Consider the following 17,485-nt stretch of genomic DNA (forward strand, 5'->3'; position numbering starts at 1 on the left):
ATATTTCAATACAATTGTATTCTCTTTTTTAAAACTGTGCAATCTCTACATCTTTGTAAGCAATTAGAGATCTGCTGGTAATATAAACCTGCACACATTTCCTGTCGTCCATCACATTACCCACAGCCTTAAATGGACAAGGCTCCACCTAAACAGTAGAGTTACATCCTACATTGTATGGAATAAGACACCCCTTGTTACAAAACAGCATATTCTGTAAAATTACAAATAATATCACAGGGTACAGGTTAGTATTTGTCGTACTTAAGGTGTGCTTTTGACACATCATCATTGAGCACCAAAGTTTTAAACCATTTGATCTAAGACTGTAACTCTTTAACGTGAATTTGACATTTGCATGCATTCGCTCCAATATTATTCTAAAAGCTCAAAATCACACAAAGAAACAGACACAAAGCATGCTGAGCCGCAGTCAGATTGAAATGTGCCAATCGACAAGGAACAGGCTATACACAACCATGATTAATTAGAAGATGAAGAATCAACTAAATTCTTAATTATTTTATTGAAACTTGTTTGGATTCAATTTATATGCCAGTTACCTTTTTCATAATTTAAAATAAATGTGCATAAATTCAGCTGAGATATTAAATTAAGGTCTCATTTATCCTAAGATAAACGCAAAACACTGCAGGTTCCGGATATCTGAAAATGAAATTGCTGGAAAACTCGGCAAATCTGTGGAAAGGGAATAGAGTTAATGTTTCAAGTCCAAGATGATTCTTCTTTGGAACTGATGGAAGCTGGAAAACTGATAGATTTTGTGCAGTAGAAAAGGGAGGGAAGATCTCAGATCATGTGGCAATACTTGAAGAGGAAGGGACTGTTCTGGCCAATATTTATCCCTCATCAATGGTATTGTAAAGAGAGTTTATCTGGTCAATATCACATTGCTGTTTGGGGGCTTTGTTATGTGTAAATTGCCTGGTACATTTCTTAAATTACAAGAGTGAATATATTCCACCAATACTTTGTGCCACTTTAATCCAAACCTCTTCTCCTTTTCAAGCAATATAATAAAATGTGAGGCTGGATGAACACAGCAGGCCAAGCAGCATCTCAGGAGCACTGTGCTCCTGAGATGCTGCTTGGCCTGCTGTGTTCATCCAGCCTCACATTTTATTATCTTGGAATTCTCCAGCATCTGCAGTTCCCATTATCTCTGATACTCCTTTTCAAGCATTTGTGTTTCAACAATCTTCTTGAATTATTTGAAGAAGTAATAGAAAGGATACACAATATGTCCTTCCAAATTATGAACAAGTACTAGTTTGTTTCTCCTCTCCCAAAAACAATCTGGTTCACTAATGCCTGTTACGGAAATAAGACCTGCCATACTTGCCTGGCCTACATTGCAATGCAGTTGACCCTTTAATGGTCCAGCAAGCCACACGGATGTATCTAACCACTACAGAGTCTGATAAAGGAATTAAATTTGACAGGCCATCTAGCATTGAACAGAAACTGGAAATGACAAAACATTCACTGACCTGCTGACCGTGCAGAGTCCTCTTTTCTAATATGTGGGGGCTGGTGCCAAAATTGGGACAGCAGTCCCACAGACTAGTCAAATAAAGCCTGACATAGTTGTTATCACAGAATCATACATTACAGACAATGTTCCTGTCATCACCACTCACTATCCATAGGTTTATCCAGTCAGTGAAGGCAGAGGTGGTGGCACAGTGGTACACAGTCAAGTGGCAGTTGCTCTGGGAAGACTCAATATTTACTCTGAACCCCATGAAGGATGGTGCCGTTAGACCAGACCTGAAGCAGATGGTTAGGGAACCTACAAAAAGGAAAATCACACTTGAGCTCATTTTCACAACAGAGCTGTAACAGATGGCAGTCCATGGCAGTATCAGTAGGAGTGACCACTGGACTGTCCTTGTTGACATGAAGTTCTGCTTTCACATTGACAGTCCCTTCATTATGTTGTGTGGCATTACCACCTTGCTGAATGTGATAGATTCTGAATAAACCTAGTAGCTAAAGACTAGGTACCCAGGAGGTGCTGTAGCCCAACAACAGCAGCACAACTATTTTCAACACAATATGTAATATCACAGCCCAGCATGCCCCACTGTCCTAATACCCCGATTCAACGGACAGTGCTGGGGGCATGTGAGAAGCAGCAGCGGACATACCTAAAAATAAGGTGTTGATTTGGTGAATCTGCAACGTCTGATTACTTACAGCACAAACAGCAAGTGATAGGCTGAGCTAAGTGATCCTGCAATCAATGGATCTGATCTAAGCTCTGAAGTCATGTTGCATCCAGTTGAGGATAATTAAGCAACTCACCAGAGGAGGAGATTCCACAAGTTCTCCCATCCTCAATAACAGGGAAGCCCTGCACATCAGTGTAAAGACAAGACTGAAGCATTCGCGTTTGTCTTTAGCCAGAGGTACTAAGTGGCCTCATCCCAAGATCCCCAGTATCAGGTCCAGCCTTCAGCTAATTCAACTCACTCCACATGATATTAAGATGTGGCCGAAGAAATCAGATACTGCAAAGGCTATGAACTCTGACAATGTTCTGGTAATAGTACAGAAAACTTGTGCAAATAACTAATCACACCATTAGCAACGCTGTTCCATTACAACAACACTGGCATCTGCCCAGCAATGTGTCAATTTGCACTGTTATGTCCTATACACGTAAACAGGACAAATCTACCCCAGACAGTTAATGACCCATCAGCCTGTTTTTGATCATTAGCAAAGAGATGGAAGGTGTCACAGATAGTGCTATAAAATGACACTTAGCAACTTGCTCACTGAGAATCAGCTTGGGTTTTTTAAAATTCATTCGTGGGATGAGGGCTTCATTGGCTAGGTAGCATTTATTGCCCATCCCTAATCACCCAGAGGGCAGTTAAGAGTCAAGCACATTGCTGTGGATCTGGGGTCACATGTAAGCCAGACCACGTAAGGATAGCAGTTTGCTTCCCTAAAGGGCATAAGTGAACCAGATGGGCTTTTCCTGACAATCGAACACTGGATTCATGGTCACTATTAGATTCTTAATTCCAGATATTTATTGAATTCAAATTCCACCATCTGTTGTGATGGGATTCAAATCCGGGTCCCCAGAACATTATCTGAGTCTCTGGATTAACACTCCAGCGATAATACCACTAGGTTATTGCCTGCCCCGTCAAGTAATTTCAGCTCCTGATTTCATTACTGCCTTTCTCCAAACATGGACATAAGAACTCAACCCAACAGGGGAAGTTAAGACAACTTCCCCTGACATCAAGGCAGCATTTGACTCAGTGTGGCATTACAGAGCCCTAAAGAAATTTCAGTCAACAGGAATCAGAAAGAAAACTCTATGCTGATTGGAGTCAAACATGGTGCAAAGAATGATACTTGTAATTTTGGGAGGTCAATTATCTCTGCCACAGGATTTTACTCCAGGTGTTGCTCTGGGTAGTATCCTTGGCCCAACCATCTTCAGCTGCTTTGTCAGTGATCTTCACTCCATTCGCTGGGTCAGATATTGAATGGTCATTGATGATTGCACAATGTTCAGAAGCATTCACCACTTACATGTTAATTCGGTCTGTGTCCAGATGCAGAAAGACTTAGTCAAATTTCAGGATTTTGGGTTGATAAGAGACAATTAATATTCATGCCTCACAAGTGCCAGGCAATAATAATTTCCAACAAAACAGAACCCAGCCGTTGCCTTTGATATTTACTGGCATCACTATAGCTAAATCCTCCACTATTAATACCCGAGGGGATTACCATTGACCTGAAACTGAAGTGGATTAACCATAAAAATACTGTAGCTACAAGATCAGAAGTTGCAAATTCTGCAGCAAGTAACTCACCTCTTTTGTTCTCAATGTCTGTCTATCATCTGCAAAGCAGAGGTCAGGAGTGTGATGGCGTACACTCTTGCCAGAATGAATCAAGCTCCAATAACACTCAAGAAGCTTGACACCATCCAGGACAAAGCAGCCTGCTGATCAGCATCCCGTCTACCACCTTAAATATTCAGTCCCTCCACCATGGATGCATAGTGGCAGCTGTGTGTACCATTGAATCGATGCACTGCAATAACTCCCAAGCCCCCTTAGAAACAACACTTTGCCATCTAGATGGACAGGGGCAGCGGGTAAATGGAAATTCCATCACCCTGATTTCGAACTATATCACCACTCCTTCACTGTTGCTGAGTCAAAGCCCTGGAGCTCCTGTCCAGCAGCACTGGATGTGTACCTGCACCTCATTTCCTGTAACATTCAAGAAGGTGACTCACCATCATCTCATTGAGTGCAATTAGGCTTGGTGAATAAATCCTCACTTTGCCAACATCATCCAGGTCCTGTGATAAAAAAAAACATTTGACTCAAATATAGGAGGTTCAATTTAAAATACAAAATTCTGCCCAATGAGTAAATGTTAACACACCACCTAATCCTTCTTGTCGGAATATGGGAACAATTTAAGTGAGCAAGAAGTCCCATAAAATCATTATGCACCACCAAGCACACGAGGTAACTTAAAAGGGCTGGTTTGATGGAGCCTGTATGAAACTTCCAGGTTATTGCACAACCCAGAGCGAATGATGGAATCAATGTTACAGATAAGCGATACAGTATCCTGATGATACATGGTACATTTTACATTGTTCTGATCTTGCAATGAAAGGGAATGTTTATAGGGACGGAAGAAAGAGTTACATTTTATAAACATAAAAAATGTGGAGATTTGTTCCCAAAAGTGTTCTGATAGGCTTGTCATGAGTTTTTTTCTCTCAGTCTAGGCCTGGACTCCTCGTGCGTTCTGTTTATTACACCACTGATTTGGCTTGAAGTTTAAATTGATTAAGACATCAACATAGTTTTGCTGATTTGAGCAAACTTATCAAAGTGGGTACACAGTTGGAGTATGATGTGTGGAATGTCATGGTAGGGGGTAGAAAATTTCCTAAAATGAGAAGAACTTTCCAAAATTAATCTGAAGACGCAGGCTGTTGACCACCCCAAAACCACTCCCCTCCCCCACCATCCTGTGGTTCAACACAGTGGTTCAGCAGATGGGGAGAGCGAGGTAAACGTTACAGTCTGTTATTGTTATTGTGTAGTCTGTTATGATCGCAGGTTAGTTTTTGGTCTATGCACTGTTTCTCGTTGCGAGTAACATGCCAATCGTCAGTGCTGTTGTGAATCTGTAGCTCTGAGAGAAAAGATAAATCAAACGACTCGTTGAAAAACGGAAAGGAACCTCAAACGATAGAAATAAAATTAACCTGTTCCACCTTTTAAGCCTTCATGTCTTCGCTCCTGTCTGTATTGACTTGGTGTTTGGAATCGCTCCAAGGGACCACATTTGACTAAGATCGTCAAAATGATGCATCTTTACGTGTGGACCTATGATCCTGAATTTTTTCCTCAATCGAGTCACAAGCCTGACAGTTAATAAATTAAAACCCACTCATTTTTTAATGCCCTCTCTAAAAATTAATCACAATATAACCCTCAAACTGACATGTACACAGCTGGCTGTTCCTTGCTTTTATCTTTCAAAGACGACTTTCTGTTGAAATTGGAGCGCATATATTGAACTAGACAACCCATCCCAGTGCCTAATAAATATCGAGGGTTCGAAATTCATCTCGGAATTTATTTTTGAATCGGCATAAAACGGACGGCATCAGATTGGCCATCAGTTCCAGTCTGATATTAAATTCCAATGATACTTCTGCCTGTGATGCGCAGCGAAGCAGATAACCGCCAAATTGTTCGCTAATCCCACGGATGAAATCCGGACCCCCGAGAGATTTTATTTTTTGTGAATTGTATCTTGCATTAATCAAGATGCGTGTGCCTGCTTCGTACTTGTGGTCCTTCCCTTTTTGGAAACCCGAGGGATTATAATTGAATTTAACGAAACCTCTCTGACACCGACTCCACGATGCGGTTTTAAATGTGAAACTAGCTCCTCCTGTTTGATTCAAGATGGCAAAGCAAGTGAAATAGAAAATAGCAAATCGTGCTTGTTTCTGTCTTTTTTTCCCTTGGATATTATGTTTTTCTTAAGAAAACAAAAGCTCTTCTCGAATTCCCGTATTCACCTCAAAGGAGAAACCCGCAGACAGTGAGTGACCCTGGATCCAGCCAGCGAGCCTCTGCTCTGAAAATTAGGAGAACTCCAGTTCCACGTTTTCGGAGAGATCCGTTTTGACACCAGGAGGAAGTGGAAAGCTTACAGTCTCTGCTCATGGCCACTGTACAACAGAAAGCATCAGGCTGCACCAAAAAGAGAGAGGAGAAATAAAGGCCGCTGGGAGCAGAGAAGATCCGAGTTGGGCAGTAGTGGAGAGGGGGGCTTAGAAAAGGAGGATCTTCTCTCAACAGCCATCCTGAAGGTTTCCTATTCCCAGGAATGAGAACTGAAGCCTGGCTGGTTCCCAGATGATACAGTTGGGACAGAGTTTCTGGCTGTTAGTTCTTTGAAGAGGCTCCTAGTTTTTTTCTTCCCTTTCAGGTTTTGCAGCAGGGTTTCTGGACTCATCCCCTGGGGAGGTTGCAGTGATCTCCCCACGCTGCCTGGTGCCCGTCTCTGGTTGTTTGTGGGAGCCTGTGCCTCTCTCCTATTTTGCTCTAAAGACTCTTCACCCTGCTGCTGTAGCTCTCTCTCTCTCTCCTACCAAGATGGCGGACCTGGAGGCTGTGTTGGCTGATGTGAGCTATTTAATGGCGATGGAGAAAAGCAAATCGACTCCAGCCGCCAGAGCCAGCAAGAAAATTGTACTTCCAGAGCCCAGGTAAGAAATGAAAGAGAGAGTTGGGAGGGAAAGAAAAAAAATCCCCAGCACAAACCCTGAAGTAGAATCCGAATTTAAAAAGCTGCAGCTCGTTTGTCATGACAAGCTGGCTAAGCACCTCTGAATTAACATCAAAACATAGCAGCAGTAGCTGTCGTTTATTGCAGAAATTATTAATATCGTCAGTATTTTCAGTCATAAAATGCGGTATTAACGGGAGCTTAAGAAATCAAGTGAGCATAACCTGCATGCGCGTCCAACGGGACCGAGTCGACAATTAAACCAGACATTCGTTGTATCCCCACCGTCAACATCCCAATTTGAGTGAATCACAAATTTGTTGTCCTTTTTTTCTGTTGAAAATTTTATGACCTCATTGATACCAATTTAACCGAAAACGTGCTTTGAGGTGAATATATAATATGTTAAAAAATGCCCAGAGGATCATGCGTCTTTTGAAAAACAAATCAAAAGTGTACATTCCCAAACGAACTGTATTCACCCAAAATATATAGGTTAAAATAATTTAATTTTGGTTTTTCTGCTCGCTATCACGTGGGTCTTCTGCATTAAGATATCCGGCAATTAGAATTCTATCTCAGAATTTGTTTAAATTGTTCAAGAAAAAATCAAATATGAAATATCCAAAATAAAAATGCCTCGTAAGTAAATTTAAATTGGAGAAGTTTTAAAAAGAAATAATAGTATTGATCACAATTTAGGATTATGCCTTCCTGCAACGTGTTTGAATAATTCTAGGCTTATGTCAAGTGTGGTTAAATGTGAATAATGTAATTTAAATTTGATTACAAAAATCATGGTAGATTCAGCAAAAATAATTTTTGGGAGAAGAAATGTTCCATCAGCTTTTGTTTTTGAAAATAGGCCACTTATGCTCGGAGTAATGAGACTATGTGTAGGTTTTATAGTTCCTTCCTGTCTGACTTGAACAAACACCAGCATAGCAGAGAGTGCAACGTATGTTATCGGAGAGAGCTGAGGATACTTGCTTCCACAATAATATATTTGACATTCAAGCTTCCACAATCACGTGTTAGAAATTCTAATTAAAACAAGTGCATAGCAAAAAAATTACGTTAACTTAAGTGCAGTTATGATGCTCATGTGTTTGTTGAGTATTTGTGATTGTTAAACACTGTGTATTTGAGGGCTGTAATTCAACCTATGCTTGAAGGCTGAATGTTTGGGAAAGAGGGTGTAAACTGATTAAAATTTGACTAAATTTGCTGATACTTGTTCCCTACTATCCACAAAGAACAAACTGTGTTAAAAATATAGTGTTCTGTATATGAGCTTGTGTATTCTCATAAACAGCTATACTTAGGAAACAATAAGTCTTTGTATAAATATGGTGCTTTTTAAATCTGTTACATTCTGGCATAGGATTTCATAAAAATTAAAGTTATGTCTTTAAGAGATCCTCATCAGTTTTCATCAAATTTTCAATTCAGTTGACCAGCCTTACATTTTTTGTTGTGGTTCTGACGCACTCACAGGAAATAAGACAAGTTAGCCGATTCTCATAGGGGGAAACTAATTGTTAACAATAATTTTAAAAAAACACAAGTTTTAAAGCATCTTATTAAAATTAGTCTTATATGGATGGCAATCTATCATGCATTATTTGCGACTTGTGTGAACATTTTGTCTCATATTTTAAAGGCTTTTTCAGTGTTTTATGGAAATGTTATTTCTTTCAATCATTGGATTTTTGTTGCATAAAGTGAAAGTCTGTGGAAAATATTCCTGAAATAAATGTTGTGAAGCCATGAGTTATACATATATAGTTTTCAGGAAAGAAATGCTTTATATAATATCCATTGAATGACAATAAATTACCATTATGCTTTCATCAGCATAATGGGCCCTTAATGCAGAAGTTCTGTGGGAGTGAGTTATGAAGAACCCACTTGCTAATGAAAGAGAATTCTGAATGTGTCATACTGTCCTTGCCATAGTAGTTTGTAATATTGATTCTTTGGGAACCGATTGGCTGGTTTGAGAGAAGTTCCCCTTTGTTGAGAGAGAAGAGACTCTGTCAGGTATAGAGGCAAAAAAAAGAAATCCTAGGTTCAGAATCACCTGGCCTACTCTGGGGTATTCACGTTTATATCAGCACTTTGAGAGAGAGAAAAACAACAAAGGTTCTTCTGATTGTTATCATATTGCTTTTGCCAAGAAGCACCTGATGTGAGGGAAAAGTTGAGGTGGTGATCAGTGTTGTCCACCATGGCCGAATAGTAACCTGACATTCTTTAGACTCTTAACTGAGGAAATGCTTTGGTGAAATGTCGCTTGGCTTCTGGAATTCAAAAAGGGAAGGACCCAACAAAGGTCAACACGTCTTTTTCATTGATCTGTGATTCTGCCACTGAAATCAGAGATGGATTTAGTTCAAGAAGCCAGAACCTGAATAGGAACATATAGAAATAAATGGGGTTCAAAGAAGTCACAGAAAGGGTTGAAGTGCAGGATGGAACTGAATGATTTTTGGTGTAGTTGGAACTGGGAATATTGATGCGAACACATGAAGCAATACTCTGTACATAATTTTTGCTTTCTTGATTGTGAGAGGCAGTTTGGATGAACATTATACTGCATTTAGCTAAGTTGTACCTGCACTCGTTGTCCGACAGAGAATTGCAGATGTCTTTTACTCTGCATCTACCCCAAGGCAGAGGCAGATTTACTTTTCATTCAGAACGTCCTGCACTCAACCTGGAGATGCTTAATGCTAAAACTGAGTGCACATGATAGATGTTTCGTTGCCTAGCATCATTAACGCTGACATAGGTGGACACGACATTTTTTGCTAAAAATAATTTGCAAAATATATACAGTTGTTGATTCCAGGAGCCTCTGAAGTTTTTTTAAGATGGAATTATTGAGTTTCTGCTCGATGATAGTCCAAAGGCTGGTGACAGTCGGGGTTTCAGTGATTGTAACGCCATTGAATGTCAAGGGGCAGAGATTAGATTGCCATCATCAAAAAGAGACAATAACCTGGCATTTGTGTGGCGCAGATGTTACTTGTCAGCCCAAGCTTGGTTAATGTCCAGGTTTTTTTGCATTTGAACATGGGCTCCTTCAGTATCTGAGGAGTTGTGAGCAGTGCTGAACATTGTGTAAACATCAGTGAACATCCCCACTTCTGACCATACAATGGAGGGAAGATTATTGAAGCAGCTGAAGATGATTGGGTCTGGGACTCTACCCTGAGGAACTCCTGCAAAGATGTCCTAGAACTGAGATAACTGACCTCCAACAGCCCCAACTGTCTTCCTTTGTGTCAGGTATGACTCCAACCACCAGAGCTGTTATAGCTAGGAAAGGACTAAGTTCATGTCATGTTTATAGGAGTGGGTATGACTGTGATAGAACATAGAACATTACAGCACAGTACAGGCCTTTCAGACTCTTGCTCACTTCTGGAGATGTGAGAAAATTATTTTTTAAAAAATAAGAGGGTGGAGAACGTCAACAGTTCTACACCAGTTCCATCCAAATGGATGATGGTCGAGCAGGGTTGAAGAATGATGGTGTGGTCGACTGTGTCAAAAGTTGAGAAGAATGAGCCTGGTTAGATTTTCTGTGCTGCAATCAGATATGATGTAATCTGTGACTTTAAGAACTGATTAGGTGCTGGGGTAGGGTTGGAGTCTTGATATCTGGGACTTGAGCTTGGGTCCCTGCACCCTAAATTGAGGCTCAATAATGACAGGAACCTACCAAAAGGGGAATGGCAGCAGTAAACAGACAACATTTGTTTCTTGCTTTGTGTGCTTCCTGTGTCGCACATACAACCACAGAAGCTTACAGAACAGAAGTTAGCTATTTGGCCTGACATTTCAGTGTTGGTTCTTTGGGATTTGATCTCTGATTTATCTACCACTATTCTGTACCTTTTCATAGTGTCCTGTATATTTCTGTGCTACAAATACTTATGTAATTTTTGTACGATGGTATTTGCCTCAATCATTCCCTGAAACAAATTGCATACTGTGATAGATCTATGTAGGAATTTCTCTTAAATTGTTTGTAAAAGACTGAAGCAGGTTAAAATTGGTGGCATCTTGCCATTGACTCCTCAGTGATGAGAAATATTTCTTCCTTGTTTACTCTAACAAATTCCATAGTTATTTGAAAGAAAATTTGATTAAAACTAATTTCAGCCTTCTTTGCTCCTTTGATAATAACCCCACAAATTTCAAATCTATTTCTAAGGATTTCTCCTTATCCTGCACTCATCCTGTTGACCTGTTGTGTGATCTAACTGTCTTTAGAGATATTTCTAAAGTGAGACGTTAAAACTGCATACATTATTTTAAATGTTAGAAGTTCCAAACAGTCATTTTGGACTCAAAACATAACTCTGTTTCTCTGCACAGGTGCTGCCAGATATGTTGAGTTCCTGTAGCATTTTTGTTTTTATTTCAGATGTCTAACATCTGCAGTATTTCACTTTATTTATTTATTTATTTATTTATTTATTTATTTATTTATTTATTTATTTATTGACTGACTGACTGACCAGTATTTTGTACAAATTTTGATCTTTTATTCAATCTAAAGCTGTTGGTTTTTTTTTGCTGAGTAAAAATGTGCATGCACTCGTATGGTCAAAGAATTGTGTATTTGAGTACTTAAGTTTCTCTGTTGACCTGTGTCCCTTAGAAACTTTACATTGAGTATGTACACTCACTCATTGTTTTATTTTTCCCAGATATTACATCAGGTGTATCTATCTTCTATTACTCACATAGCCACCAGCCTGTCATTCTAAACTATCTGTTTTTCCTGAAGTCTTCTACAGCTACTCTTATTTGTCAAAACCCTGACTTTTGTATTTTAGGTTAATTTTAAAATGTCTGTCATGCTCAAGTTAAATAATAACAGGACCATCAGTACATCCTTTCCACTCCTTCTCCAATACAAACAAAACTCATTTGCCCAACACTTTTTCTTTCTGTGTAGCTTCTTGCATATGATGGTTTTTGTTAAAGCAAATCTCTTACAAGACACCAGGACATTGTATGTTAAATGCCTGATGTTTTCAATTACTTACTACTTCAGAAGCTCTGAAATTTTTCAAAACATGACTTGCTTAAAGTATAACTGTGCTGGTTATCTTGACTAACTTTTTTACATTTCTGAATACTTAGTAATTTTATCTCAAATTAAGGATTCTGAGACTTTGCACCCAATGATATTAGATTGACTAATCCATAAAATTCCATGACTGTCCACTTTTTTTTGGAAAAAAAGTGTGCAGTGGTGTAATTTCCATATTTAAGGAATGGAAAACTGTGGACAAACCCACTATCTCTGATTTTTCTTCACTATTATTGGGCATGTGCCATCAGGCTTCAGTTCTTATTCACCTTGGATCCTGCGCTGTAATGGTTCCACTAGTATTTGCACAGTCAACAAGTGACCTGTTTACAAGTTTATGTCAATGGTGCTCTGCGTGTGCCCATTAGGAAACATTTAGGGGATGAGTTTGATCCTTTCTCTTGGGAAGTGTTTAATTTTATGTCTGATATCTTCCGAATGGGATGATATCAAGAACTATAGAGGCTAGTCCAATTAATTGACATATAGGATATTGCCTTTGTGTAACAACAAGCTAGGTTGTTGGGTCATTGCAACCTTCTTGCCTACTCTGTAACCAAGGGAAGGACGTGATTTGGAGAAAGTCATGGATGCAATGCGTCAGTTGCAATATAAAGTGAACAAATTTTTAAGGATTAATTTGAAATTGTTACTTGTATAAAACAACTGACTACTTAATTTATATTAGTCCATTAATGTAGAAAATATGACAGCCCTTACATATGAAGGACAAAAATAAAATAGGTAGAAGAAGTATAGAAAAAATAATGGTGAGCTGTAGTGAGAGAGTTAGGAGAGTTCAGAATGCTTTCTTAAAATGAACAGAGGGGTTAAGAGTAGAAGAATTCAGAAAGAGATGTCCAGTGAGTACAATACTGGTTGCATGCACCAGATCAAAGTTGGCAGAATGTAAGTAATTGATGAGGAAATGTATGTATAGTTACAGGAACAAGAGATAAGGAAACCATGGAGAGACTTTACTTTGTCTTTGTTGGTTGCATTAGATCATTGCATTGGTAACCAAGTGACACTACTACAATGCCAGGCTTAGTATAAACGCAGAATAAAGTCCAGGTGGCCACTGACCTACCACTGCAGGTGGTAGTGGTAGGAACAATTTGAAATGATAGATTAACAATAAAATTGTACATTGACATAAGATTTTCCATTATCTTACTCGGATCAATACAATAAAAAAACGTTGACAACAATTTCTAAGTGACACTCGGCATGCACTTATTATCCTGCAATCAATGAAGAGCATCAGAAAACGAAAGCAATTTAATCCTTGGTGGTTTTTATCTGTCAGTGCAGTTGACTATTGCTGTCTGTGATTTGTTGGCGATAATGGGAACTGCAGATGCTGGAGATTCCAAGATAATAAAATGTGAGGCTGGATGAACACAGCAGGCCAAGCAGCATCTCAGGAGCACAAAAGCTGACGTTTCGGGCCTAGGCCCGAAACGTCAGCTTTTGTGCTCCTGAGATGCTGCTTGGCCTGCTGTGTTCATCCAGCCTCACATTTTATTATCTGTGATTTGTTGGCAGCTGGTTAAATCAACTGATCAAATGATATATAATCTGTAAATAAGTGGTGAGAATGAATTTCTTGGCCTGAACTTTAGGCAAAAACTGATACATTTGGTGGTCAAGGCTATACTCTACAAATGTGTTCAATTAAGAGTATAATTACATTGTAAATCATAAGATTGTAACTATAGGCAGTTGTATCTTAACTTTATCATAACTTCAGCCATGTTATTGAGTGGCGGGACTAGCTGTACCTGGAGTGATTGTGCGTAAAATCACCAAAGAATGGTGGTGAAGGGGTGGTTATTTGCATGTTGTGAGAATAAAATCAGAGGAAGAGACATTTCTGAGTTGGAGGGAAGAAATCAGCTATTCACGGATGGAGGAAAAATAATGTCTGTAGAAGTGTCAAATACAGAGATTAGCATTGAAAGACGAGGATTGCTGTCTTCCCTTTAGCTCAACAGGACTTGTGACTGTACAGAACCAAAAAAAATGTCGAAAGGAGGAAATATAATTTACCAAAAAGCTTTTTCTGTCATGGTATTTGGGTGTCATCAACTCCTGGCAACATCAATTGCTGATTCCTAATTGTCTTGGGGAAGGATGTGATGACCAGCTACGCTGAACATGTATAGATCTTTTGGGTATAAGGTTATCAACGACGCTATAGACAGGAAGTTGTAAAATTTTGATGAAACAACATTGAAAGATTGGTGATGTGGTTCCAAACAGGCAGCATGTATGAAATGGTGCTGAACTTGCAAGTGGTGGTGTCACGTATGCCTGCTACGTTTGTCCTTCTCAGTGATCAAGATCATGGATGAGGGTGCCAGTCAAATTGGGTGTCTTGACCTGATTTGTGTTGAAATTCTTGAATGTTGTTGGATCTGCAGTCATCCGGACAAGAGGAGAATATTCCCTCATACTCCTGACTTGTTCCTTGCATTTGGTGGACGGTCTTTGGAGAGATACGACACAAGTTACTTGCAATGTTTTCTATAAGCTGTGTGGTTGTTCATGCCAATCGGTGTGCTGATACCATTCCCACCATTGACTTCTGGTTTTGGAAGTTGCTGCCAACATGGACCTCTTCAGGCCTGTGCAGAATAAAATAAAACTAAAGGGAAATCAGTTACTTGCAGCAAAATCCCTAGCCTCTGACCTGATCTTACTGCCAGATTATTTATATGACTGTCGAGTCCAGTTTCTGGCCTGTGATTACTCATGGGATGTTGTTCGTGAGGGGCTTCAGCAAGGGTAATACAATTCAACATCGAAGTGATAACTTGAATTCTTTTGTGATGGAGATGTTCATTGCCTGTGAATGTTACTTAATAGTTGTCTGCCTAAGACAGGTCCTGTTGCATTTGAACATGGATTGCTTCAATTCTGAGGCATCATGAATGGTGTTGGATGTTGTGCATTTATCAGCAAACACCCAACTTCTGACCTTCTGATAGGTGGAAGGTCTTTGGGGAAGCAGCTGAAGATGATGAGGCTGGTATACTAGCCTGAGGAACATCTGCAGGGACGATTGACTGCCAACAATCATAACTGCCTTCCTTTGTCCCACGTATGACTCTACCAGTGAATAGCTTGCTCCTCGATTCCCATTGACTGCAGCTTTGCTAGGGCTCCTTGATGCCTGTTTTGGTCCAATGCTTGATATCAAGGGCAGTCACTCTCACCTCACCTCTGGCATTTAGCTGTTTTGTCCTTGTTGGGATCAAGGTTGTAATTGAGTTGAAAATCTGTGCTTTTGCTAGAACCCACCCTGAGCATTGATGAATGTGGCTTTTAAGCATTGACGAAGTCAAGGGACTATCGCTGGAAGTTTGTTAGGGCCCTTAACCTTTGCAGTAGCCTTTAGTTGTGTCTTGATAACACAGTGAATTGAATTGGCTGATGCTGAGGAACACTGGGGAAGGTTAAGATTGCTCTTCTGGCTGAAGATGGATGCATATGCTTTAGCCTTAGCTTTTTCAAAAAGGTGCTGGGCTTCTCCCACCTTTATGAGGATGTGGATGAGGGACCACCACCTACTGTTGTTTAGTTGTCAATGACTGTTCCCACCTGGATATTGATCTGTACTTAGATCTGATTCTTTTTTGTGGGTTTGATAGATGGGGCTTACTTTGTACATTTTGGCATGCAATTATTCCAGTCTTGTAGCTGCATCAAACAGATGCCTCATTGTGATGAATGCATGGTGCTAATCTGGCATCTCCACAAGCACTCTCTACTTTGTACTGATTTCCCTGCTTCATTGTAATTGCAGTGTAGGGGTATGTGAGCCATAATGTTATTGATAGTGGTTGAGTGCGTTTTTCTTGTTTCCGATGAGCAAAAATGTCTTCAGGTAACTCAATTTTGAGTTGCTAATTCTGTTCAAAGCCTGTTCCATTTAGTATGGTGGTCTTGCCAACAACATGATTGAAGCTAATGACTGTGTTCCTGATGGTTTCTTCTACAATACTGTCATGGTCTGACATCTGTAACAGGTTGATTACTGAAGATGAGATCCAATAAACTTCCCTCTTGTTGGTTCTTTTGCCGCCTGCCACAGACTGAGTCTAGTAGTTATATCCTTTGGCTCTCAATCAGCTCAGACCGGTCGTGGTGTTATCGAGTCACTCTTGGTGATGAATATCCCAACCTATAGTACATGCTGCACTGTTGCCAGCATTGCTAGTGCCTCCCAGTGGCGTTTAATTTGGAGGAGTATTGGTTCATCAGCTGGGAGTCAGGTACGTGATAATCAGTAGGGAGTTTCCTTTCCCACGTTTGACCTGATGCTCTAAACTTAATGGGATCTGGAGTCAGGGTACCTCCCTGTCAGCTGTACTATTGTCGCATCACCTCTGGTGAGTCTGTCCTGCTGGTGGGAAAGGACATATCCAGGGATAGTAATGGTGGGGTCTGGGACAGTCATTATTCTTGGAATCATAGCTTATAGACAGTGTCACTTGATTAGCCTGTGAGATATAGTTCTTTCACAATTTTGCACAAGCCCCCAGATTTTTTCCAGGGTTGAAAGGGCCTTGTTTGCCATTGTTGTTTCTGGTGTCCAGGTGATGCAAGGTCTTCTGTCCACTTTGGTTCCAGATAGTTTGATACAGCTGAACAGCTTGGTAATTGTTTGGAGTGCGGTTAAGAGGCAACCAACCAACCATATGCTCTGGATTGTCATGTAGGTCACGACCAGGTAAGGCCGTCAGATTTCCTTCCCTAAAATGCACTAGCATATCCAATGGGTCTTTTGTGACAATTGTAACATGGTTGCGATTAGACAATTTTTAATTCCACATTTTACTAAACTAATTTTTCACCATCAGTCATAGGTTTAAGACCAACTATGTCCGCAGAACATTTGCCTGGGTCTCTGGACTGCTAGTCCAGTGAAATTATTGTGACCACTTTGCATGTCTGGACTGTTACTATAATATTGAAATACCACTCTGTGTGGCATACTCGCTCCTCAGTCATAATTTGTTCCTCACTTGTCTTTCAGAAGCTAGTTAAAGCACATCAAATGTCTCAGTCTCTGGTGAAATGTATGGGATTTCATCCAATTTGTCTGAAATCGACATGTTGCAATTTAATGAAACATTATTGAAACATTGGAAGATTTCTACATTTTTATTCTTTGTTTTTAGCATACGCAGTGTTATGCAAAAGTACCTGGAGGAAAGAGATGAACTAACCTTTGAGAAGATTTTCAATCAGAAAATTGGTGAGTGAAAAAATTGTACATGTTTCAGTGGTGATGTTTTTCTGCTACAATTTGAATTTTCAGGTCTGTTTGTTCATAAAAGTGGCATACATCATGTGCTTTTAAAGAGGGTGTGAAATTCAACCCCTTGAATGCAGGCTTTTCTGTAGTCCTAGAGACATACTTGATTATTGTTCACTTGATTATTTTTATCTCTTTGTTCATTCCTCTCCTGAAGTTGCAACTTTTTCAGGGATGGGGCTTTGAATGTGCCTGGAGCCATCTGGCACATAACAAAA

The 17,485-nt window shown here is 39.8% G+C and overlaps 1 protein-coding gene and 1 long non-coding RNA gene across 2 annotated transcripts in view; one reads left to right on the forward strand and one right to left on the reverse strand.

The window, feature by feature from the left end:
- Positions 1-1,164: 1,164 nt before the first annotated feature.
- Positions 1,165-6,716, reverse strand: LOC125463919 (uncharacterized). Its single transcript, XR_007249939.2, has 3 exons — positions 6,116-6,716; positions 4,298-4,363; positions 1,165-1,813 (listed from the first exon to the last, which is right to left on the reverse strand). It is a non-coding gene; the product is annotated as an uncharacterized LOC125463919 (long non-coding RNA).
- The window catches only part of grk3 (G protein-coupled receptor kinase 3), a 278,643-nt gene continuing 266,930 nt past the window's right edge, over positions 5,773-17,485 (forward strand). Inside the window, exons 1-2 of the mRNA XM_048555682.2 lie at positions 5,773-6,808; positions 17,131-17,207. Of these exons, the coding sequence (XP_048411639.1) occupies positions 6,696-6,808; positions 17,131-17,207 (190 nt within the window). The 5' untranslated portion in view covers positions 5,773-6,695. The remainder of the gene's footprint in view (positions 6,809-17,130; positions 17,208-17,485) is intronic.

Source organism: Stegostoma tigrinum, chromosome 26 (genome assembly GCF_030684315.1).
Source record: "Stegostoma tigrinum isolate sSteTig4 chromosome 26, sSteTig4.hap1, whole genome shotgun sequence".
Classification (NCBI taxonomy): Eukaryota; Metazoa; Chordata; class Chondrichthyes; order Orectolobiformes; family Stegostomatidae; genus Stegostoma; species Stegostoma tigrinum.